Below are 21,869 nucleotides of genomic sequence, written 5' to 3' on the forward strand. Positions count from 1 at the left end.
ACTGTCTCAGCAAAGATACCAAGGTGCCAGAGTGGATAACCCTTCATACAGGACCAAGGTCAAACATCTCTAGATGAAATGCATATCCAAAAATATATCTTGGGCAGAAAAATTTTAAATGAATAACAGTCTCCAGGCTTTCTAAGATAATGACTGGTGAGAAATGATACCATGGAAGGAAAAGGGAGAAGGTCAGGTCCTCCTATATTTTACCTCATCTTGGTAAATGTCTAAGATGCCACACTTTGCCATCAACTTTTCCAAGAGCAGAGGACATGCCCACTCCCCCTGGGAGGAGTGGCGACTGGGCCTGGGACAAGTCTGTTGCATTTAATATGTAGTCTAAAGGGAGAGAGAGCCATCTCAGAGGAGACCTTCGTACAGATGTGGCTCACTGAGGACTCTCTAGATATCAGGGTCATATGCTCCCTCCTTCTCTGGGATCTGCCAGGTCTAGAGAGGAAGAAAACATTTCCTCAGTGCTGCTCTAGTCTCCTATATCAATCTTTGGGGTCACATTCAATAGTTCTATATTCCCAACTACCCGGGTGATGAAAGTAGAAGGATCATAATGTGAGGCCAATCCAGGCAATAATACAAGAACTCTTGATTCTTCTCCAGAACCAAACTCTCAGCCTTCCCAGAAATCCCTTTCCTCTCCCAAGGGTGGCTCAGGAGCTTCCATCATTGGGTTGTATCGTTACCCCCTCTCCACCAGGGCCCTCTCCAGCTGTGATGAACACCTGAAGATTGAGTTGCCTAGTTCAGAATCTCAGCAAGAGAACTCCACAGGGAGGCAGCACGTGGCAACAGAATCTTTCCCATTTTTATAGTCAAAAAGTAATTGGTACACAACAACATTAAGAGTCATTACCCTTACAAAAAGTTTTACAGGTTACTCTGGATCTGACTAAAACAATCAGGGTCAAGTATTCTCCATCTGGAACTGAGAGTGCCTTCAAGATAATGGTCTCTGAGGACAGAAATAACCAATATCTGCTTTAGCCACGCTTACAGCAGCACAGACTCATGAGGGGGGTAGAAAATCATGAGCAAACCTACCTACTAAGATAACACAGGACTTAAATCACTTCTGCCACCTTGACCTAGGCTCTCGCCTCTACTTTTTCCTGGATGCAGACACATCTTCTCCATCATTATCTACTTTCCATTCAAGTACCCCCTGTACTTCAGGAAAAAGGAAGTCATCTTTCCACCACCAACACCCCCCCCAGGCTGAGGAAGACCTCTCCCAGTCAGAAAATGAAAGCTAAGTTCCAGAACACTTGCTCATAGACATCTTTTGGATATCACACCACCTATTTCCACAGGCCTGCTAGAAGATTGTTAAAGTCAGAAGTGCTCACCACCTGTTCACCAATGATCACCCAAAGACGACCTCTTCTCCAAGAATAACTCAGTGTCATCTCTGCCAAGTGAAAACTGGAGTCATTCCACAGAAAAGCACAAAGCAGGGCAGACCTATGGCCATGCACTTTCAGCTCAATGAATAGTGGGCACTGCAGCCATCACCTGAGAGTACCACCCTAGCTCAATACGCAAGGAAGGACCCGGCACAAATGGCCCCATTAGAGGAAAACAGCCCAGCTGCCAGACTCAAGAAAAGAACTGGGCCCTAACTCCAAGCACGTCACAGAAAATTCAAAACTGGATTCCCACGCTCCTACTGGGCAGACCCAGCATCCCCACAATCTACCCCACAGCTGGTCCACGCTGGCCTACCTAGCCCAGGTCAGTGGGAATCCCAGTGGTATTACGGACACACTGACAGTTCAAAGAAGTAAACAGAGAGCCATCTTTAAAAGCACTAATATTTGGAAAATTTTCATCTGGCAGCTCTCAAACATGCTAGTCTCAGGACCTCTTAATACTCTTAAATTTTGAGAGCTCCCAAAGAGCTAATTAAAAAGGTAAGGTGGCTCAGTGGTAGAGTGCTTGCCTTGCATACATGAGGTCCTGGGTTCGATTCCTCGGCACCACATAAGTAGAAAAAGCCAGAGGTGGCACTGTGGCTCAAGTGATAGAGCGCTAGCCTTGAGCTGAAGAGCTGAGGGACAGTGCCCAGACCCAGAGTTTAGGCCCCACAACTGACAAAAAAAAATGTTAGTAGAGCCAGGAACTGGTGGCTCTCACCAGTAATCCTAGCTACACACTCAGGAAACTGAGATCTATAGATTGCTATTAAAAGCTAGCTGGAGCAGGAAAGTCAATGAGATTCTTATCTCCAATAAACTACTCAGAAAACAAAACAAAACAAACAAACAAAAAAAACCAGAAGTACAACTATAACTCAAGTGGTAGACTACAGCTCAGGATCAATGCCTAAGTGCTGAATTCAAGCCCCAGGACTGGCACAAAAATAAATAAATTAAATAAAAAATAGGGGATACACATGCATTAGCATGTGCACGCACACACACACACACACGAGAGAAACAGACAGATATGTTAAAAAGTAGAACTCAGCTAATGAGCAAAGCATCAGGTATTGAGTCCTAGTTTCACAACCCAAACAAAAGAAAATTTAGAACTCAAGTGCTTATGGTAGTTTTGTAAACTTAAGAACAAAAACACTGGGGATGGGAAGGTGGCTCAGTGGTAGAGTGTCTTGTATGCATGAGGCCTTGAGTTCAATTACTGAGCACCACATAAGCAGAAAAAGTTGTAAGTGGTGCTGTGGCTCAAGTGGTAGGATACTAGCACTGAGCTAAAGAGCTGAGGGTCAGCACCCAAGCCCACAGTTTACTCCACACAACTCACCAAAAAGAAAAAAGAAAGAAAGAAAAGAAACACTACTTATTAATATACACTTATTGAAAAAAAACTGTATTTTCCAAAAAAGGTAAAATTTCAGCAGAATAGTCCCACTGTTTTACATCTTTAATAAATCTCTTCATCCTTTAGCCTAATGAAAGACACCTGTATTCTCTCATCTGCTTTTATACTGTCTGTTGGGTTATGTTGTTTCAAGTATATGCAGAAAATCTACCTTACAAAGTCACTTAGTTAGAAAAGGAAGAAGTATTTTAGTTGCCTTCTCAGATTATCAATAAAGCTAATGCTGGCATACTCCTTAATATTACACTAAAACTCAACTAGTGGTCATCTCTTAAAATTTAGTTGTAATGAGATACATAGCAATGAGCCTGAAGCTATACCATAAGATTTTCTGCTTGGATGTATTAAATTAAAATCAGTTAGTCTTTTCTTTTCTTTTGCCTGTACATGATTTGCTAACATCACACATTAAATAATGGGAAAATACTCACACTGAGTCACACAAATCTTCCAAATGCTGACCAACTGTCCTGAAATCAATGAATATAGCTGGTATTATCAACACAGATTTCATCAGCATAGTCTGTAAACAGCACTGGGAAGCTACAAAGCTCAACAGAGCAATAAATACATTCTACAAAATTGAAACTTAGTTTGAATGTGTATCACGACTCATACATCGTTGCTTTTCTCGTCGTAAAGGCTCATTTCATTCACTTTTAAGAAATGTTCACCAAATAAAATTCTAGTCTCTATGACCACTTGTATACTTCAGAGTGAAAATGTCATTCCATGGCAAAGTAAATAGTTCATTTAAACACTACAAATGGGCTAGGCACTGGTGGCTCATGCTTGTAATCCTAGCTACTCAGGAAATTAAGATCTAAGGATCATGGTTCAAAGCCAGCCCAGGCAGAAAAGTCTGTGAGATTCTTATCTCCAATGAACTACTCAGAAGAAGCCAGAAGTGGTGCAGTGGTTCAAGTGGTAGAGCACTACCCATGAGCAAAAAAGCTTAGGGCAACATCCAAGCCCTGAGTTCAAGTCCTAGGACCAGCTTAAAAAAAAAAGACAAAACTGAATTCATTGGATTCCACTTTCTTAAAATAGCCAATTAGCAGATAATATGTCTTAGAAATATATCTAATTAAATGTTAAAATAAAACAACCCTTAAGATTCATTTGTCCAGAAATTACATTTTATACTAACTGCCACATTACCTAATTACTATAAAAAATGAGCAGCTTCAACATTCATATTTTCTAAGAGATACAGGCTTTAAATTGTGGAGGCAGGGAGGGGTAAGATTGTCACTCATGTTTTAGGTACTACCACCTTTTCTGCCTCAATTCAAGATGGGATTAAGGATCCCACAAGTCACGAGGCACAGATGAAGTATCCAGAGATATAAAGAAACATTAGCCAAACTGAGGACAAACTCTGAAAAGAGCAATCTTTAACTGTAATCACTGGCAGGGGTGTATGAACAATATCAGTATGAGGGATGCTAAGAGGAGTCTGACAGGGAAAAAAAAAAGAAGACATAAGCAAGAGGCTGACGTGTCTGAACACCTAGATGGGGGAAAGTTGCAAAAAGAATTCTACATGAAAATTCTCACTGCAAAAAAGAGAGAGATGCAGGGTGCCAGTGGCTATCCTCGTCAGACTGCTACTCAGGCAACTGAGATCTCGGGATCACAGTTGGAAGCCAGCCTAGAAAGAAAACTCCATGAGACTCCTATCTCTAATCACAAAAAATACACTGGAAGTAGAGGTGTGGCTCAAGTCCTTAAAGGTCTAACTTTAAGCAAAGAAGGTCAGGGACAGCAAGCAGACCTTGAGTTCAAGCCCCAGGACCAGCACAGGCGTTGTGCGTGCACACACACAAACACACAAATTACTCTAGTAATAATAAATAATCTAGTAATAATATTAATAATAATAATAAATACCCTAGTAATAATAAATACTCTAGTAATAATAAATACATTGCATCTTCCCACTCTGATTCTGAATTTTCATATTACCTTTCTTCTCTTCTTCCTCTTCCTCATAAAATTCTGCTAGGGAAAATGCTTCTGAGTTGTTCTAATTCAAATATTAGAGCCTCTAATTCTTCTCCACTCAGAGAATTAAGGAAAGATTTCACCTGAATGAAAATAATAAAATATTGTGTAAATATTAATGAAAAAAATCTCATAAGGAGAAAAGACTGAAGAGCTCATGCCAGCACAGGTGTGTGTGTGTGTGTGTGTGTGTGTGTGTGTGTGTGTGTGTGTGTGTGTGTGTGTGTGTGTGTGTGTGTGTGTGTGTGTGTGTGTGTGTGTGTGTGTGTGTGTGTGTGTGTGTGTGTGTGTGTGTGTGTGTGTGTGTGTGTGTGTGTGTGTGTGTGTGTGTGTGTGTGTGTGTGTGTGTGTGTGTGTGTGTGTGTGTGTGTCTTGGTCCTAGGGCTTGAACTCAAGGCCTGGGGGCGTAGCTTTTGTGCTCAAGTCTAGCACTCCATTATTTGAACCACAGCACAACTTCCAGCTTTTTGGTGGTTAATTGGAGATAAAAGTCTCAAAGACACTCTTATCTGAGCTGGCTTCCCACCATAATCATCAGATTTCATTCTCCTAAATAGCTAGGATTGCAGTACCCAGTTCTTTTTTTTTTTTTTTTGCAGATCCTGGAGCTTGACCCAGGAGCTATCCCTGAGGCTCTTTGTTCTGAAGGATAGCGATATACACTTGGAGCTACAGCACTACTTCCAGCTTTCTGAGTTGTTTATCAAAAATAACCTGTCTGGTCTGGCTTTCAATTAACCTCAGATCTCAGCCTCCTGAGCTAGGATTAGAGCCAGAACTAATTTTTTTAATAACCATAACACTAAAGGGTAGATATTATAGGAAAATAGACAGAATTTGTATTTCCAAAATTAATATAGGCCAAAAGATAAATGAAAATTATCAGTGCTTAAGCATGACTTCGAAGCCCAGGCAGGAAAAGCCATGAAACTCTTATCTCCAATAAACCACCAGAATAAATACTGAAAGTGTTGCTGTGGCTCAAGCGGTAAGTGCCTGCCTTGGGCTGAAGAGCTGAGGCACAGCACCCAGGGCCAGAGTATAAGCCCCAAGACCAACGAAGAAGAAGAAGAAGAAGAAGAAGAAGAAGAAGAGGGAGAAGAAGGAGAAGAAGGAGAAGAAGGAGAAGAAGGAGAAGAAGGAGAAGGAGAAGAAGAAGAAGAAAAAGAAGAAGAAGGAGAAGGAGAAGGAGAAGAAGGAGAAGAGGAAGAAGAAGGAGAAGGAGGAGAAGGAGGAGAAGGAGAAGGAGGAGGAGGAGGAGGAGGAGGAGGAGGAGGAGGAGGAGGAGGAGGAGGAGGAGGAGGAGGAGGAGGAGGAGGAAGACAAGAAAGATTGGCTTAGATTATCAGAGGAGATGAACTAACAGGAAATTATATACAAATTAGCAGCTATAACAGGCTTTTTGACACCTAAAAACCCATGACACTGGAGAAAAAACAGAAAATGAAAGACTAAAGTGAAAGAAAAGGATATCTTATATTAAGACCTCTGTTCTATTTCTTTTTGCTTATGTGGTGCTGAGGAATCGAACCCAGGGCCTCAGGCATGCAAGGCAAGCGCTCTACCACTGAGCCACCTTCCCAGCCCTGTTCTTTTTCTATAATTTTAAGAGAAATAACATTTGACTTATTCACTATTTCTAACAATTAAACAGTAGGGGATATTTTTCTTCTATTATAATATTTCCAGCAACGCACATCTCCTTCAGAGACACATTTCGTTTTCCAAATATACAAAGTGAAAAGAAACCATGCAATGTTTTTTCTTTGAAGACTCTTTTCAGCTGGGAGTTTGGGATTGGAATTACCTTTATTTCACTTTCTTGGGAAAGCATCGCCAGAACTTCTAGATGTTCTTGAAGTTCATCAAAGGGTAGCTCACAATGAGTTTTCTTGTCTGTTTCCATGGCTACCTCATTGGAGGTCTTAGCTATTCTTTTTCCTTGGCCTCTTACTCTAAAACCTAAAAAGAGATGGAAGCATAGATGCAGCAAATAATAAGAGCTCAAGGGAAAGTTTTTAAGAGTGGAAAGAAGCAAAGCTAAGTTCCAGTATAAAGTACTACCCTTCATTCCTGGACAGCAAGTCAAATTCACTAAGGATCAGGAGCTGCAAAAAATAAAAAAGAAGCTAAACAAAATTTGATGTTAGACAGCAGCACCTAAGGAGCCACATGCATTTCCAAAAGTGGTTTCAACAATAACCTAATAAGTAATCTTGATAGCGCTCAGGATTTTGTACTGCACTGACAGAGGCAACTGCAGAAAGAAAAGAGCTGGCTGTTTGTCTAAGCATTAGACAAACCCATAAAAAAAATCCAGCCCATAAAAAATGCCTTAATTTTATAATGCATTGATAATTCTTTACAAGAAAACACACTAACAAAGTCCCAAGGTAACAAAGGGAAAAATTCAAATTAAAAAAAAAAAACACACAAACAACAGAAAACAGCAATCAAACCAGTAAAGGTAACAGTACCTGAGACAGTGCAGAATTCCGGTTCATCAAACCCTTAGTCATTTTAAATACAGGATCCCGTTCTGCTATTACATCCATTGTCTTCTTCCCAATGAATTCTAAGGCATCTAAACTCCCACTAATAATGTCCTTTCCCTAGATAGCAACATAAATGTCATTACTACTATACTGGGAAAATACATTTGCATATATTGTGGGGGGTTTGTAGCAGTCCAGGGACTTAAAACTCAGGGCCTAGGTGATGTCTATGAGCTTTTTTCCTCAAGGATAGTACTCTACCACTTGGGGAACAGCTCCACTTCCTACTTTGTTTGCTGGTTCATTAGAGAGAAGAGTCTTGCAGATGTTCCTGCCTGGGCTGTCTTTGAACCACAACCCCAGGTCTCAACTTCCTGAAGAGTTAGGTTTACAAGCATGAACCACCAGTGCCCAACCATTTATATGTTTCAATTCTTTAAGAGTGACTTACAATACTAAGTACTGGGAAGAATGTGGAACAGCAAGGGAAATAAATACACACCGCATGTGGAACCATAGTAGGTTCTCCTCTTTGGAAAACTGCTGGCCAGTATCTACTATGCTACATATGTGTAGTGGTTCATCAGAAGACAGCTTAATTATACAGTGCTTGCCTAGCATGCATGAATCCCTGAGAACAATTCCTCAGTACATCAGGAAATAGCACTGTGACTCAAGTGGTAGAGTGATAGCCTTGAGCAAAAGAAGCTCAGGGACAGTGCCTGGGCCCTGAGTTCAAGCCCCAGTATTGGCCAAAAAAAAGACATAAACAAAAATATTCAGAGCAGCCGTATTTGTGATAGCTACAACACGGAAACTATTTCAATGCTTAACAACTGTGGGATAAATAAAATATGACATAGTGACAAAATGGAATACCACATCCAAAATACAACATGGTCAAATAATACAAAAATGTTGTGGAAGAAGCTAGATACAAAATGTACTATAAGTATGTAAAGTATAAAAGCAAACAAAATTAATCTAAGATAAAAGTCAGGACTATAGTTATCTTCCTAGAAGGGGCATACTGTCTCTTAAAGATTCTGAACAATGCCGGGCGCTGGTGGCTCACGCCTGTAATCCTAGCTAATCAGGAGGCCGAGATCTGAGGATAGCGGTTCAAAGCCAGGCCGGGCAAGAAAGACCGTGAGATCCTATCTCCAATAAACCACCAGAAAACCGGAAGTGGCGCTGTAGATCAAGTGGTAGAGCGCTTGCCTTGAGCTGAAGAGCTGAGGGACAAAGCCCAGGCCTAGAGTTCAAGCCCCACAACCGACAAAAAAAAAAAAAAAAGATTCTGAACAAGTTCACATTATGAAAATTCACTGTTTTAATTTTCAGTATGAAAATTAAGAAAAAATATAAAGCATAAAGCTAAAGTATAACCAAATATTGTAGTGTAGTGCATGCCTATAATGCCAATACTCTAGAGACTAAGGTATGAGTATTGTGAGTCTGAGGCGAGCCTAAGCTACATTCATATCCAGTCAAGGATGCTTGGGCTACAGAGTGAAAAGAATAAAAAGAGAATCCAAAGACACAGTGTATGCCTATAATCACAGCTGCTTACAAAGTAGACGCAGAATTGTAGTCCAAAGCCAGCACAAGCAAAACCTATGATCAGAACCAAAAACAAACTAGCTATTTCTGCTTTCTAGTTGCCATCGTATGATTGATTCTGCTTTGCCATGCCCTCCCTGCCATTTTGAACTGACATCACTGAGAATATAGAGCAAAATAATGACTACTCCCTGTAGATAGATAGATAGATAGATAAATAGATAGATAGATAGATAGATAGATAGATAGATAGATAGATAGATAGATAGATAGATAGACAGACAGATAGATAGACAGATAGATAGACAGGTAAATAGGTAGATAGATAGAGGCATGCAGAAGAAAGGACTAAGGATGTGGCTCAAGTGGTACTTCATATTGCCAAAAGAAAGAAAGAAAGGTTCCAATAGCCAGGCAATGGTGGTCTGCTGACTCGTGCCTGCAATCTTAGCTTCTCAGCTAACTCTGAAGACTGAGAGCTGAAGATCATATTCGAAGCCACCCAGACAGGAAAGTCCATGAGATTCTTATTTTCAAATGACTTCTCAAAAAATTTAGGAAATAGTGCTGTGGCTCAAGTGGTAGAGTGCTAGCCTTAAGTACAGCATGGGTCAGGGACAACACTCAAATCTTGAGTTCAAGCCCCAGGACTGGCAAAAGAAAAAAAAATATTGATCTGCACATAGTAAACATTTTTCTAAACAAGGGGAAACTATAGTCAGAGACAGATCAATGGTTGGCAAATGCTGTGAACAGACAGAAAGGTGTGGCTACAAACTGGCATGAAGGAACTCCCTCAGATAATGAAAATATTCTTATATCTCAGTGAGCCATACAAATACAGAAAATATTCTGTATCTGTGCATCACAATATACTGTGATTATACAGTATTAACATAACCATTATTTCTCAACACAAAGGCATATTGCAGAAAAAAAGTTTTACTGTATGAAAATTATAGCTCAACTTTGTCCTAAAAGACTATGCTGATTCTTAGTATGGGAATCAATATACATTACAAAGATGAGTATGTTTCAAGAATAATTAGTTCTGTTTACCTTTAAAAATCTTATACTAGATCAACTAGTACACCAAGTAATTTAACTATATTATATCAAACACTCTATTATGGAGAGAACTTTTGCTTTCAAGTTCTACACTTGCCTTCCTATACAGCAACTAGAAAACCAGACAAAATAGAAGAAAGAACTATTTTTAGATACTACACAAAAGACAAAAAAAAAAAAAAACACTTTGGTCCAGGAGAAAAGAGAAACAAAGTCAACGCCACAGCTGGGCTTTCTGCCTAGAGAAAAGTTCCAAACCCCAACACACAGAGGAGAACCTACAGACAACAGAACACTCACAGGCAATGTAAGTCAGGGATAAAGTCTGGCATCAAGGAAGGCTGAAGCAGCTACTACTTTAAAGTCAAAAAACTTCAGAGGATGCAGCTATATAAGTAAAATGTTCCAAGAATCTACAGATGTGTTGATTTGTATGTATCTGAGTAATACACTGTTCAAACACTAGGTAACATCACACAGTTGGGAGAAGAACTAGCATAAGTAGTAAGCAACACAATCCCCATAGCTCAAGCTATGCTGAAACATCTGGTTTTTTAAACAACCAAAGTGAACAGATTTCACTGAAAACCTGAGGAATAAGAGTGAATTCAGAGGAATCAGGGCGCAGCAGTAAAGATAAACTAGTCCTTAAGATTGAAGGCTAAAAGACATACAATGGAAGAAACAAAGCTTCTTCAACCACTGGTGTTGGGAAAAGTGGGCAGCCACATGCAGAAGACTAAAAGTGGACCCCAGCCTACCACCATGCACCAACATCAACTCAAAATGGATTAAAGATCTTAACATTAAACCTGAATCTCTGAAACTACTGCAGGACAGAGTAGGAGAGACACTTGAACTTATAGGCACAAGAAGAAACTTCCTGAACAGAGTCCCAGAGTCACAAAAAATTGGGAGAGTGACTCGACAAATGGAACTACCTTAAAATAAAAAGCTTCTGCACAGCTAAAGCTATCGCAACCAAGCTAAAAAGACAACCAACTAATTTGGAAAAATATTTACCAGCAATATATCAAACAAGGGGTTAATATCCAGTATATACAGGGAACTCAAGAAACTAATCCCAGGGGAAGGGGAAAAACAAGTCGTTTAAATGAGGATACAGGAGGACCCGTCGCAACAATGAGAAGTACAAATTGTTATGTCAAAAAAGAACTTTACAACTTTGGGGGGGCGGGGAGGATTAGGTGAGGGGGCCAGGGGGGAGGATGGGAAGGGATGGGTAGGGGAAACAAAGGAGGAGGCTACAATGCTTGATAAGAAATGTACTCATTATCTTGCCCATGTAATTGTAACCCCTCTGTACAGTATTTTCACAATAAAAAATAAATTAAAAAAAAAAGAAACTAATCCCTCCCAAACCTAACAAACCAATTACTAAATGGGCAAGGGAATTAAAGAGAGACTTCTCAGATGAAGAGATAAAAATGGCAAAGAAACACATGAGGGAATGTTCACCATCCCTGGTGGTGAAGGAAATGCAAATAAAGACAACCATGAGATACCACCTTACCCCAGTCAGAATGTCCCATATCCACAAATCAGCCAATGACAAATGCTGGAGGGGACGTGGAGAAAGAGGAACCTTATTACACTGCTGGTGGGAATGTACACTTATACAACCACTTTGGAAAGCAGTCTGGAGGGTCCTCAGAAAGCTAAAGATTGACCTCCCTTAAGACCCAGTCATACCACTTCTAGGCATCTATCCTGAACAACAGGAACCAGTATACAAGGACACATGCACCTCCAGTTTATTGCAGCACTGTTCACAATAGCTAGGATATGGAAACAAACCAGATGCCCCACCACAGATGAATGGATCCAAAAATTGTGGTATCTATACACAATGGCATATTATGTAGCCATTAGAAATGACAAAATAATGGAGCTAGAAGAAATCATGTTGAGCGAGGTAAGCCAAAAGCAAAGAGACAAATGGTGTATGGTCTCCCTGATAAGTGGATGTTAAATCCAAAATGTTAGGTGATACAACAAAATTAACAAGACTTAAGAAACAAAGAACTTCCACTCATCTGGGCAAACCACTACTAAATAACTCCATGCTGCTGATCACATGTATGGTATATATGTGTACACCAGAGGAGAACCAGGAAGATGACACAGAACTAGAGGGAATCAGGGGAAAACATACAACAGCGGGACCCATCAGCTGCACAGGACATTGACCAAAATGAACTAAGCAACTTAATGACAGCTATGTGAGGGAGGGAACAAATGGGAAAGAGGGAACAGCTGATACTATGCAAAACAAAAGAAATGTACATACCACCCAATGCGGAAGAAATAACTGTATCACAAAGCTCATAGAACTCATAAATGTTATACCGTAATAGACGATTTGTTCCAGGAAAGTTAGAGTGTGTTTGTGACTTTAACAGCATCACTATCCCACAATACTCTGAAATTGGGGAAATTATGTAATCAATCACAATAAAAAAATAAAAATTAAAAAAAAAGATTGAAGGCCACACTAGACTCCCTCTAAACAAGCCTAACAGAGAAGGAAATGTTGACACTGTCCAAAAAGAAATGTACTCACACCTGTAATCCTAGCTACTCAGGAAGCTGAGATCTGAGGATTGTGCTTCAATGCCAGTCTGTGAGACTCTTATCTCCAATAAACCATCAGAAAACTAGAAGTGGCATTGTGGCTCAAGTAGTAGAGCATTAACTAGCCTTGAGCTCTAGAGGTGAGAGGCAGCGCCCAGGCCCAGAGTTCATGTCCATGACTGATAAAAAAGAAATGAACTCTTTACCCAACTTATATAACTGTAACCAGTATCTTTTAGTAACAGTTAAAAAGTTTTTAAGTATGAATCTGAATTGGGAAAGCAGGACAGGGTCACTGGTGACTCATGCCTATGGTCCTAGCTACTCTGGGCTGAGATCTAAAGATCACAATGGAAAGCCACCAGGGCAGAAGAGTCTGTGAGACTTTCATCTCCGTTTATTTATCCCGCAAAAACCAGAGGCAGGGTTCAAGTGCCAGCTGTGGAGGAGGGAGACAAGGTAGACTGTGAAGACGGAATTCAAGCTTTAGTGCCAGAACATACACATTAAAAAAGAAAGAGGCCGGGCACTGGTAGCTGACAACCATAATCCTAGCTACTCAGCCTTGAGCAAAAAGGTCAGGAACAGCACCCAGGCCCTGACTTCAAGCTCCAGGAACATCACACACACACACACACACACACACACACACACACACACACACACACACACACACGCACACACACACACACACACAGACACACAGACACACAGACACACACAGACACACAGACACACACAGACACACACACACACACACACACACACACACAGACACACACACACACACACACACACACACAGCAGAAGACAACATCCTTAAAGGAACATGACAAAATTGCAAAAAAGATACCAAGTGATTTCATTGGTATCTTTTATCTCAAACTTCTAAAAAAAACCCATCTCCGGTATACTTTCCTTCACAGTGAAATTAATGCTTAGAAATTTTAGATGGGAAAGACGTTAGGATGAAAAAGCCACCCATTCTATTCTGGTACACTTAATATTCAACTAAAATCTAAGTCCATAAAACTTCCACTGAGTAGTGGGAGTTCTCTACTCATGAGACACAAGTAAACACAACCTAAATTCTGTTCTCCATGCTAGTCTTCAAAGGTATAAAAAAAGGTGTATTCTCCCTATCTCCTTTCCTTAGATTTTCATATTCATGATCCATTAACTCTCTAACTTTTTAAGACATTAATACTAGCCACTCTTCCCAGGGTTCTCCATGATTTTTATTCCCCTTCTAAAACATGGCTCTGAATGACAAATATCCTTCAAGTCTTATGAAATCACTGCTGTTTACTATCCAAACATACTTCTAACTCCTGTTTTCCTTGCCCACTAAAAGCAATTCCTGATAAAAAATTTCTGAAAATGCCAACACTTTAATCTTCCAACATCTCAAAGCATCAGAGTTAGACATTAAACCATTCTAGCTGCTGGGAGCATGAGGAGAAATGAAACTTCCTGTCTCTGTAACTCCTGAATTTGAGCTTATCTGTTTGAGAATACCATACCTGCACTCACAGCATGATCTGACAACAATTACAAAATCATAAAGAACCCAACAAATAAAAGTGAAGATACCAGGCCCCTACATTCGCCAAAATAACATGCAATACTCTATTTGTAGAGTTCTTCAGGGAGAAAAATAAATTCATTTTTAAACACATAGTGTGTTAGTCACAGACAAAGTAGCCTCACTTATGCAAGCATCATTAAGAACAGTGCCTCATATATGGAGTAATTTGCCATGTCCCATGAAGTTATCTCTCCATTCTACTGACCCATGCACTATGGACCCGAAAGTAGGTCAATCCAATTCTCTCTTAGGTATTCACAAGTAGTGATAGTGGAACCTATTAGTATCTGATAGGTGTGTATGCCAAGACGCAATATAACTCTGAAGATGGAGAAAGACAGGTAGAATAAATCTCCTTCCAGAGAAAAATGATAGAGATGAGCACAGAGTATTAAATGAGAAACAATAAGGGCTATGAGAGATGAAGAAAACAAACTGGTCTTCAAAATTTTTCCATATGGATTAGAAGTGCAGGTTTCCTTTTGATAAATACAAACTTTCAAGACTAAACCTTGGCACAGGCCAAATTTTTCTTAAAAGAGACCCAGAAACACAACAAATCAAAGAAAGATTGGACAAATGGGATTGCATGAAATTGCAGAGCTTCTTGCATGGCAAAGGACATAGTTAGCAAGATCAATAGAAAGCCCATGGATGGGGAGAAGTACTTCACTAGCCATACAACAGACAAGGGTCTCATATCTAAAATATACCTGGAACTCAAAAAATCAAATCTTCCAAAAACAAATCCTCAAAGAAACAACTACCCAATAAATAAGTGGGTTAAAGACTTAAAGAGAAACTTCTCTGAAGAGGAAATAAGAATGGCCAATAGACACATCAAGAAATGCTCAACCACCCTAGCCATAAAAAAATGGCAAATCAAAACAACATTGAGATACCACCTCACCCCAGTTAGAATGGCTAGAATCAAGAACTCTAATAACAACAGATGCTCGAGGGGATATGTACAGAACCCTACTGCATTGTTAGTGGGAGTGTAAACTTGTTCAACCACTTTGGAAAGTAGTATAGAGGTTCCTCAAAAGACTACATAGAGCTCCCCTATTACCCAGCAATCCTATTTTTGGACATATACCCAAATGATCACAAACAAGACCATCCTAAAGCTATCAGCACAACTATGTTTACTGCAGCATTATTTACCATAGCTAAGATATGGAACCAACTCAGATGCCCCTCAGTAGATCAAGAAAATGCCAAAAAGAAAATAGAAAAAAGGCTAGAATGTACCTCAGCTCAATGGCAAAACCTTGTCTAGCTAGTGCAACAACCTGGGTTCAATGCCCAGTTATCAAAAAACAAAAGGCAGAAAAACAATCAAACAAACAAAGAACAAAAGGCAAAAAAATAGCCTTAAATGAACAAAAATACTTTTTGGTCCTGACAGATTTAAATTCACCTAGCCCTGGTTGCCAAACAAAGTGCTAAGCAATTCTTATATTCAACATATATGACAATGTAATTTTAATACGTAGAAGTCCTTGAAATTACTTCAGAGGCAGAGTAGAGGGATATCAGCAGTTCCAAGACACAGATCTCTAACTGGCAGCTGGATTCACAAGACAACACACCACACCTGTAGAATGTCCCCATGTCCTTAGTATCAAAATTGCACAAGCTAGCTACTGAATCCAAAGTATCCTAGGACTTAATGTTTCCATATATAGACCTCCAGCATGTTTGACTTCGGCTGAAATCTCACTGGGACTAGGGATCCCAAGGGAAGTCTCTGCCTTTTCCATGATATTTGAAGTATCTTGTCCTAGAGAAAAATCAAAATGTGTTGCTCTTCATTAAACAAACTAAACAAACTAAATTTCAAAAATGTAATATCAAAGTCCATGTGTCTAAAATCATGATAGCTATAAGACAGTTTATTTTTAACAATTAGGGTTATTAATCCTTGGAAATATCTCCTTAGTATAACATTTTTTATACAAAAACTCTGATACAACATCACTAAAGAACAGACACTTATAGCAATTCCTAGACTTCATTCTAATACGAAAATGCTAACAATTCTACATGCGATGTCTATCATCTATCTTATGATCACTTGTCTTCAAACAATAAATCCCTTGAACAAATGTAGAAGGAGATTTATTAACAAAGTCCCTTGTAACAATGTAAACAAACACAGACAGTCATGAAATGACTGATGATCTTACACACAGTTGCTAATGTAGCTGAGCCTGAGGAGAGCAAGGACTTGTTCCAGGTGCCCCAATATCCCCATCTGGCCTGGGATATATCTTTGGAAAGTTTCCTACTGTCCCAGTAAATGAGCGGGGGAGGGAAGACACAAGAAAGTATGAAAGGGCTGGGAAGGTGGCTCAGTGGTAGAGCGCTTGCCTTGCATGCCTGAGGCCCTGGGTTCGATTCCTCAGCACCACATAAGCAAAAAGGAAAAAACCGGAAGTGGCGCTGTGGCTCAAGTGGTAGACCGCTAGCCTTGAGCTGAAGAGCTGAGGGACAGCGCCCAGGCCCAAGAGTTCCGGCCCCACGACCGGACCCCCAAAAAAAAAAAAAAAAAAAAAAAGAAATAAAGTATGAAAAATTAGAGAGCAATAGTATAATATACGTAAGTTATCTAATTATTAGCCAAAGTATGGGGAACCAAATAATATTTGCTTAATGCACTGCTTGACTGACAGACACTTGCATGTTTTCATCATGTAGGCACCATGCAGCAAAGGTAATTACTGCTGATGGCATTTATAGAACTGAAAAACTATTATTTATGGTTGTAAAAATAAGTAAAGAAGTTCAATCCTAAATTAGCATTGAGCTCGAGTCTCTTAACCCCAACTTCTTTTTCCTTGTACCAGGGCCTCACACGTTTGGTTTGCTTGCTCGTGACTGGCACTCTACCAATTGAGCCATACCTCTAGTGTAGCATTTTGCTGAAATTTGGAAATTGAATCTGCATTTCATCTGGACCTAAGCATCCTCAGGAGCTAGGATTACTGGTGTGAGCCAGGGGTACCAGGTTAACCCCAATATTTTTAAATCCCAATATTTTATAGAGATTCTAGCTGGGCACCAGAGGCTCACACCTGTTTTCCTAGCTACTCAGGAGGCTGAGTATCTGAGATCTGAAGATCACAGTTCAAAGCCAGCCCAGGCAGGAAAATTCATGAGACTCTTATCTCCAATAAACCATTAGAAAACCGGAAGTGGTGCTGTGGTTCAAGTGGTAGAGTGCTCACCTTAAGTTGAAGAGCACAGGGACAGCGCCCAAGCCCAGAGCTCAAAGCCCCATGACCCACAAAAAAATAGAGATTCTAGTCAGTGGCTGTCTGTAATACCTGAAAAGGGAGAACTTCTGCAGTCTCAGGGTTCCTGGAAGACCCAACATCTGGTCTTTTCAACTGGGCACTACAGCTTCCATTAACTTTCTTGATTGGCATGTTGGTCAACAGATTCATTAGTCTTCACAGACTCAGAATTCTCCACTGACTCCCAGTTTCCATCTTCATTTATCACTGGAGTCTCAAGGATCATCTTTATCAGAAAGCCCAAGGGAAAAAAGTGATTGAGGTCAGCTTTTTTAGTATACATTATTTGTCTAAATCTTTTGACACTTTCACAGAGTCACAGGCAGGAACATTAGTAAATTAATACAGACAAGATCGCACAGATCTTCCCCCACGTTCTCCTAATAACAGCTTCCATAACTGAAGCATAATTCATTGTGGCAGAATCCACCAATCTTCAGATTTCAACAGATTTCAACTGAAACTCTTTCACTTCAAGAAGTATAGATGAAATTACATAGCATGCCACTTGTTAAGAATTTTTTACACAGCATTTAAGTCCCTCCAGACCAACTTCTATTGTATTAAGACTTTTTTTATTGTTTCTGAATAGTCCATGGTATAAATGTACTTTGGGACTATCACAGAAATAAGATGATTCAGAAACCTTATGTATAGGTGTTTATGGGAACCAAAGCGTTCTCTTGGGCTACTCAGTTTAGTTTTAAATGTTACTGTTAGGCTGGGCATGTGCCTTAGCAGTAGAAAGTTTGCCTAGCATGCATGAAGCCCTGTGTTTGATTCCTCAGTAACATATGAACAGAAACTGGCACTGTGGGTCAAGTGGTAGAGCGCTAGACTTGAGCAAAAAAGCTCAGGGATAGTGCCATGGCACTGAGCTCAATCCACAGTACTGTCTCAAAACAAGGTATTATTCTATTCTTTTCCCAAGTAAACTATCACTTCATTTTCCTAGTGGCAATGTATGAATAATCAAGTTCCCCTGAATTCTGATCAACCTTGTGTTGTCACTATTTTGATTGAACCATTCAAATAGGTATGTAGTGGTACCTCACTGAGCCTTTTAAATTGCATTCCTCTAACGGCTGGGACAAAGGCATCCTTTTATGTGCTTATTTGCTGAATATATATTCTTCAGTGAAACATTTATTTGTATCTTTTGGTCATTATCCAATCATTCTGGTTTGGTTTTTATCATTATGTACTACAGAGACTTGAGAACACTGTTTATTGGAGATTTAATTCCTCTACTATATGGCTTGCAAATATTTCACGCTAGTTTATAGTTTATCTTTTTCCTGTCTTCCTAGAGTCTTTCCCTGAGCAAGTTTTTCATTGTGAGGAGGTTCATTATCTATTTCCCCTTTTACTGACTATCCTTTAAAATCTTTAGTAATCACTTCCTACTAAAACTCTTCCAGAGATTTAATCTATCCAAAAATATTTCTGTCAGAACAGTTTTTTAGGGTTTTGTTTCCTATTTATAGTGGTGGCCCTAGGGAACAAAAGATGTCCCTAATCCTTTTGCTTTTGTTTTTTAGATAGCGTTTCCCAATTTGTCTAGGCAAGCCTCAGACCATGAATTTCTTACCTCTGCCTCTCAAGTACCTGAGATTACAGGCATACACTACCATGCTTGCTATCTCTGAAACACTAACTTTTTGTTTGGTCTGCTCTTAAACCTTAATCCTCCTATCTCCTTCTCTGGAGTGTCTAGGATTATAAGTATAAAACACTATTCTGGGCCTTTTGCTATTATTAAAAATATTCATCATAAATATACCAAAATTCTGTTAGTATTGGAACATTTGATGTGACAAAAGAGATGACGATTGACTTATATTTTACACTTACTTTTTTTTTTACAGGGCTAGTGATAGAACTTAAGACCCCACACATACCAGGGAAGAGCTCCACCATTTGGCTATATCCATTGAATTCCTACTTTAACATTTTTTTTGCCAGTCCTGGAACTGGAACTCAAGGCCTAGGCACTGTCCTGGAGCTTTGTTTGTTCAAGGCTAGCACTCTAACCCTTGAGAGACAGCCTCACTTCTAGATTTTTCTGTGTATGTGGTATTGAGGAACTGAACAACGGGCCTCATGCATGGTAGGCAAGCACTATTACTAAACCACATTCCCTGCACCTCAGATCAACTTTTAAGCAACAATTCAATTACCCAATCTAATTCCTTCCAGAAGAAGAGAAGGAGAATCAAATACCATGAGAGAATAAATGTATTTCCTCCTCTTTCCTTCACTCTTCTCTTGTGCTCTCTCTCTTTCTCTTTCACCCTCCTTCACCCATACACACAGGTATGTATAAACTATTTTGTAGAGAGATGGATTACATGTAGGAAAGAGCCAATATATGACAACAAATGTTTCAAACAGATTTTAAAAACTTATTAACAACTAAGGCAGAAAGACCAGCACACTACTATAATTAAGATACATACCAAAAATGCTAACAGAAAGGAAAACACCCATTTGAATCAGGAGACATGATTCATACACAAAGAACCAAACACAAGTCTAGAGCTTGGAGTGTCAAATCTAGCCTAGAGATGTTTTTAATTTATCTATATAGTGCCTAAACTTTTAAATGAGTTCCATGTTTAAAAACCAGTCTTCATACAAAAGTGCAAGTGTCCAATTTCCCTTGAAAACTGAAAGATCTAGCAACAAAGGCTATATAGTGACTGGTTAATAACTACTTCATGCCAAATAGCTACTGGTCCTTTTAGGCAATGCTCCTGTACCTCAAAATTGGCACTTGAATTCAATTCACTCATTTATGTTAACTTGATTAGCCCCATAGTCATCTGCAAATACCTGCCATTGAGACATACATCAGACAGTGACAGGTGAAAATGCCAGAGAGAGTGTTCAAAGGTATAAAAACAATCCATGAGAAAGCTCAAAGGTATACATGATACCAGTTGCCTGGAGCCATTAAAATACCGGGGAGAAAAAGAATCACGAGGCATGAAATCAGAAGGCAACTTTAAGATACCTTGGAGCTAAGCTGTAGGGGGGGGGGGGGGGGGGTGTGTGTGTGTGTGTGTGTGTGTGTGTGTGTGTGTGTGTGTGTGTGTGTGTGTGTGTGTGTGTGTGTGTGTGTGTGTGTGTGTGTGTGTGTGTGTGTGTGTGTGTGTGTGTGTGTGTGTGTGTGTGTGTGTGTGTGTGTGTGTGTGTGTGTGTGTGTGTGTGTGTGTGTGTTGTATACTATGTGTAATGCATGCACTATATGTAATACATACAAAATATATCATTGTAGAAATGTAATTCATTTAACTTCATATGATATTAAGACATACTCTGAAACAGGAAACAATGGAAATCTCTATACTTTGGTCAACACCATCTAAATTTGAATCTACATGATTAAAAATCATTTAGAGGGGCTGGCCAGGTGGCTCAGTGGTACAGTACTTGCCTTGCATGCATGAGGCCCTGGGTTCAATTCCTCAGTACCACGTAAGCAGAAAAGGCCCGAAGTGGCACTGTGGTTCAAGTGGTAGAGTGCTAGCCCTAAGCTGAAGAGTTGAGGGACAGCACCCAAGACCAGAGTTCAGGCCCCAGAACCAACCAAAAAAGAAAATAAAAGATCATCTAGAATGTGTTAGGATGGAAGACAAAGAGTTTATATTGTTTATACTGTTAATATTATTAGTAGAAGGAATGTAGATACTCTACTCTCAATAAATTCATCATCTCGCAGCAAACATAAATAAATAACAGGTAGGTGAAAGTGCAATTGCATTATTTAATGGTTTCCTAAGTTTTCTGGGTACTTTATGATGAATTGGAAAAGAGAAATATGCCAGTAAATTAAGAAAAAATAAGCCAAAGGGATTCATATTTTTAAGGAACCAAAATGCATATGCTTTGTGTCTCTCACTCCTACCATCAGGCTGCCTTTTCCCTCCTTTACCCTTCTCAGCAATCAAGGCTTACCAGCACCTTGCTCCTGCCGACCTCAACTTGGGGAATACCATGCACCCAGGCAGCACATAGCCACTGCTGATGCCTATTAAAGCTAACTCACTTTGTGAATGTCAGTTTGGAAGGAAACTATCTTGCAGAAAAGCTTATAGGCAAATCTCCAACATCAGGCTAGGTTCTCAAACAGAACTTGAGGCACTTCACAAGCTGGGCCATTTAGAGATGAGGCAGAAGATCTTGCTGGAATACCAACCTGGCCCATGTCCATCTCAACCAAAGCATCTGGTTCCCATCTGTTTCCTAAGCTAAACCTGCACAGAGATACCCTTTGAAGAAAATCTCTTTGCAATTGAACTATAGACTCAGATTATTTGCCAATTACCATGTAAGAAACAGTGGCCTCATCCTGAAAAATACTGACAAGGATCACCTTAAGTAGATGAC

General features: G+C 39.7%; 1 protein-coding gene across 33 annotated transcripts in view; it reads right to left on the minus strand.

Moving 5' to 3' along the window:
* Window positions 1–21,869, minus strand: part of LOC138827131 (protein FAM114A2-like) — a 118,013-nt gene that overhangs the window by 79,725 nt on the left and 16,419 nt on the right. For 7 of the 33 annotated variants that reach the window (XM_070022583.1, XM_070022589.1, XM_070022586.1 and 4 more), the window contains exons 4-6: window positions 17,508–17,703; window positions 15,869–15,961; window positions 6,674–6,828 (exon numbers count right to left, since the gene is read on the minus strand). The exons of 1 other annotated variant lie outside the window; for it this stretch is intronic. In XM_070022583.1, the coding sequence (XP_069878684.1) occupies window positions 6,674–6,828; window positions 15,869–15,941 (228 nt within the window). In that variant the 5' untranslated portion in view covers window positions 15,942–15,961; window positions 17,508–17,703. Of the gene's footprint in view, window positions 1–3,290; window positions 3,330–4,827; window positions 4,950–6,673; window positions 6,829–6,930; window positions 6,975–7,343; window positions 7,479–15,868; window positions 15,962–17,507; window positions 17,704–21,869 lie in introns of all 33 variants that reach the window. 25 more of the 33 variants (XR_011371986.1, XM_070022590.1, XM_070022607.1 and 22 more) reach the window with 8 other exon arrangements.

The sequence above is a fragment of the Dipodomys merriami genome, unplaced genomic scaffold, assembly GCF_024711535.1.
Source record: "Dipodomys merriami isolate MVZ:Mamm:240054 unplaced genomic scaffold, mDipMer1.0.p SCAF_1509, whole genome shotgun sequence".
NCBI classification, from domain to species: Eukaryota; Metazoa; Chordata; class Mammalia; order Rodentia; family Heteromyidae; genus Dipodomys; species Dipodomys merriami.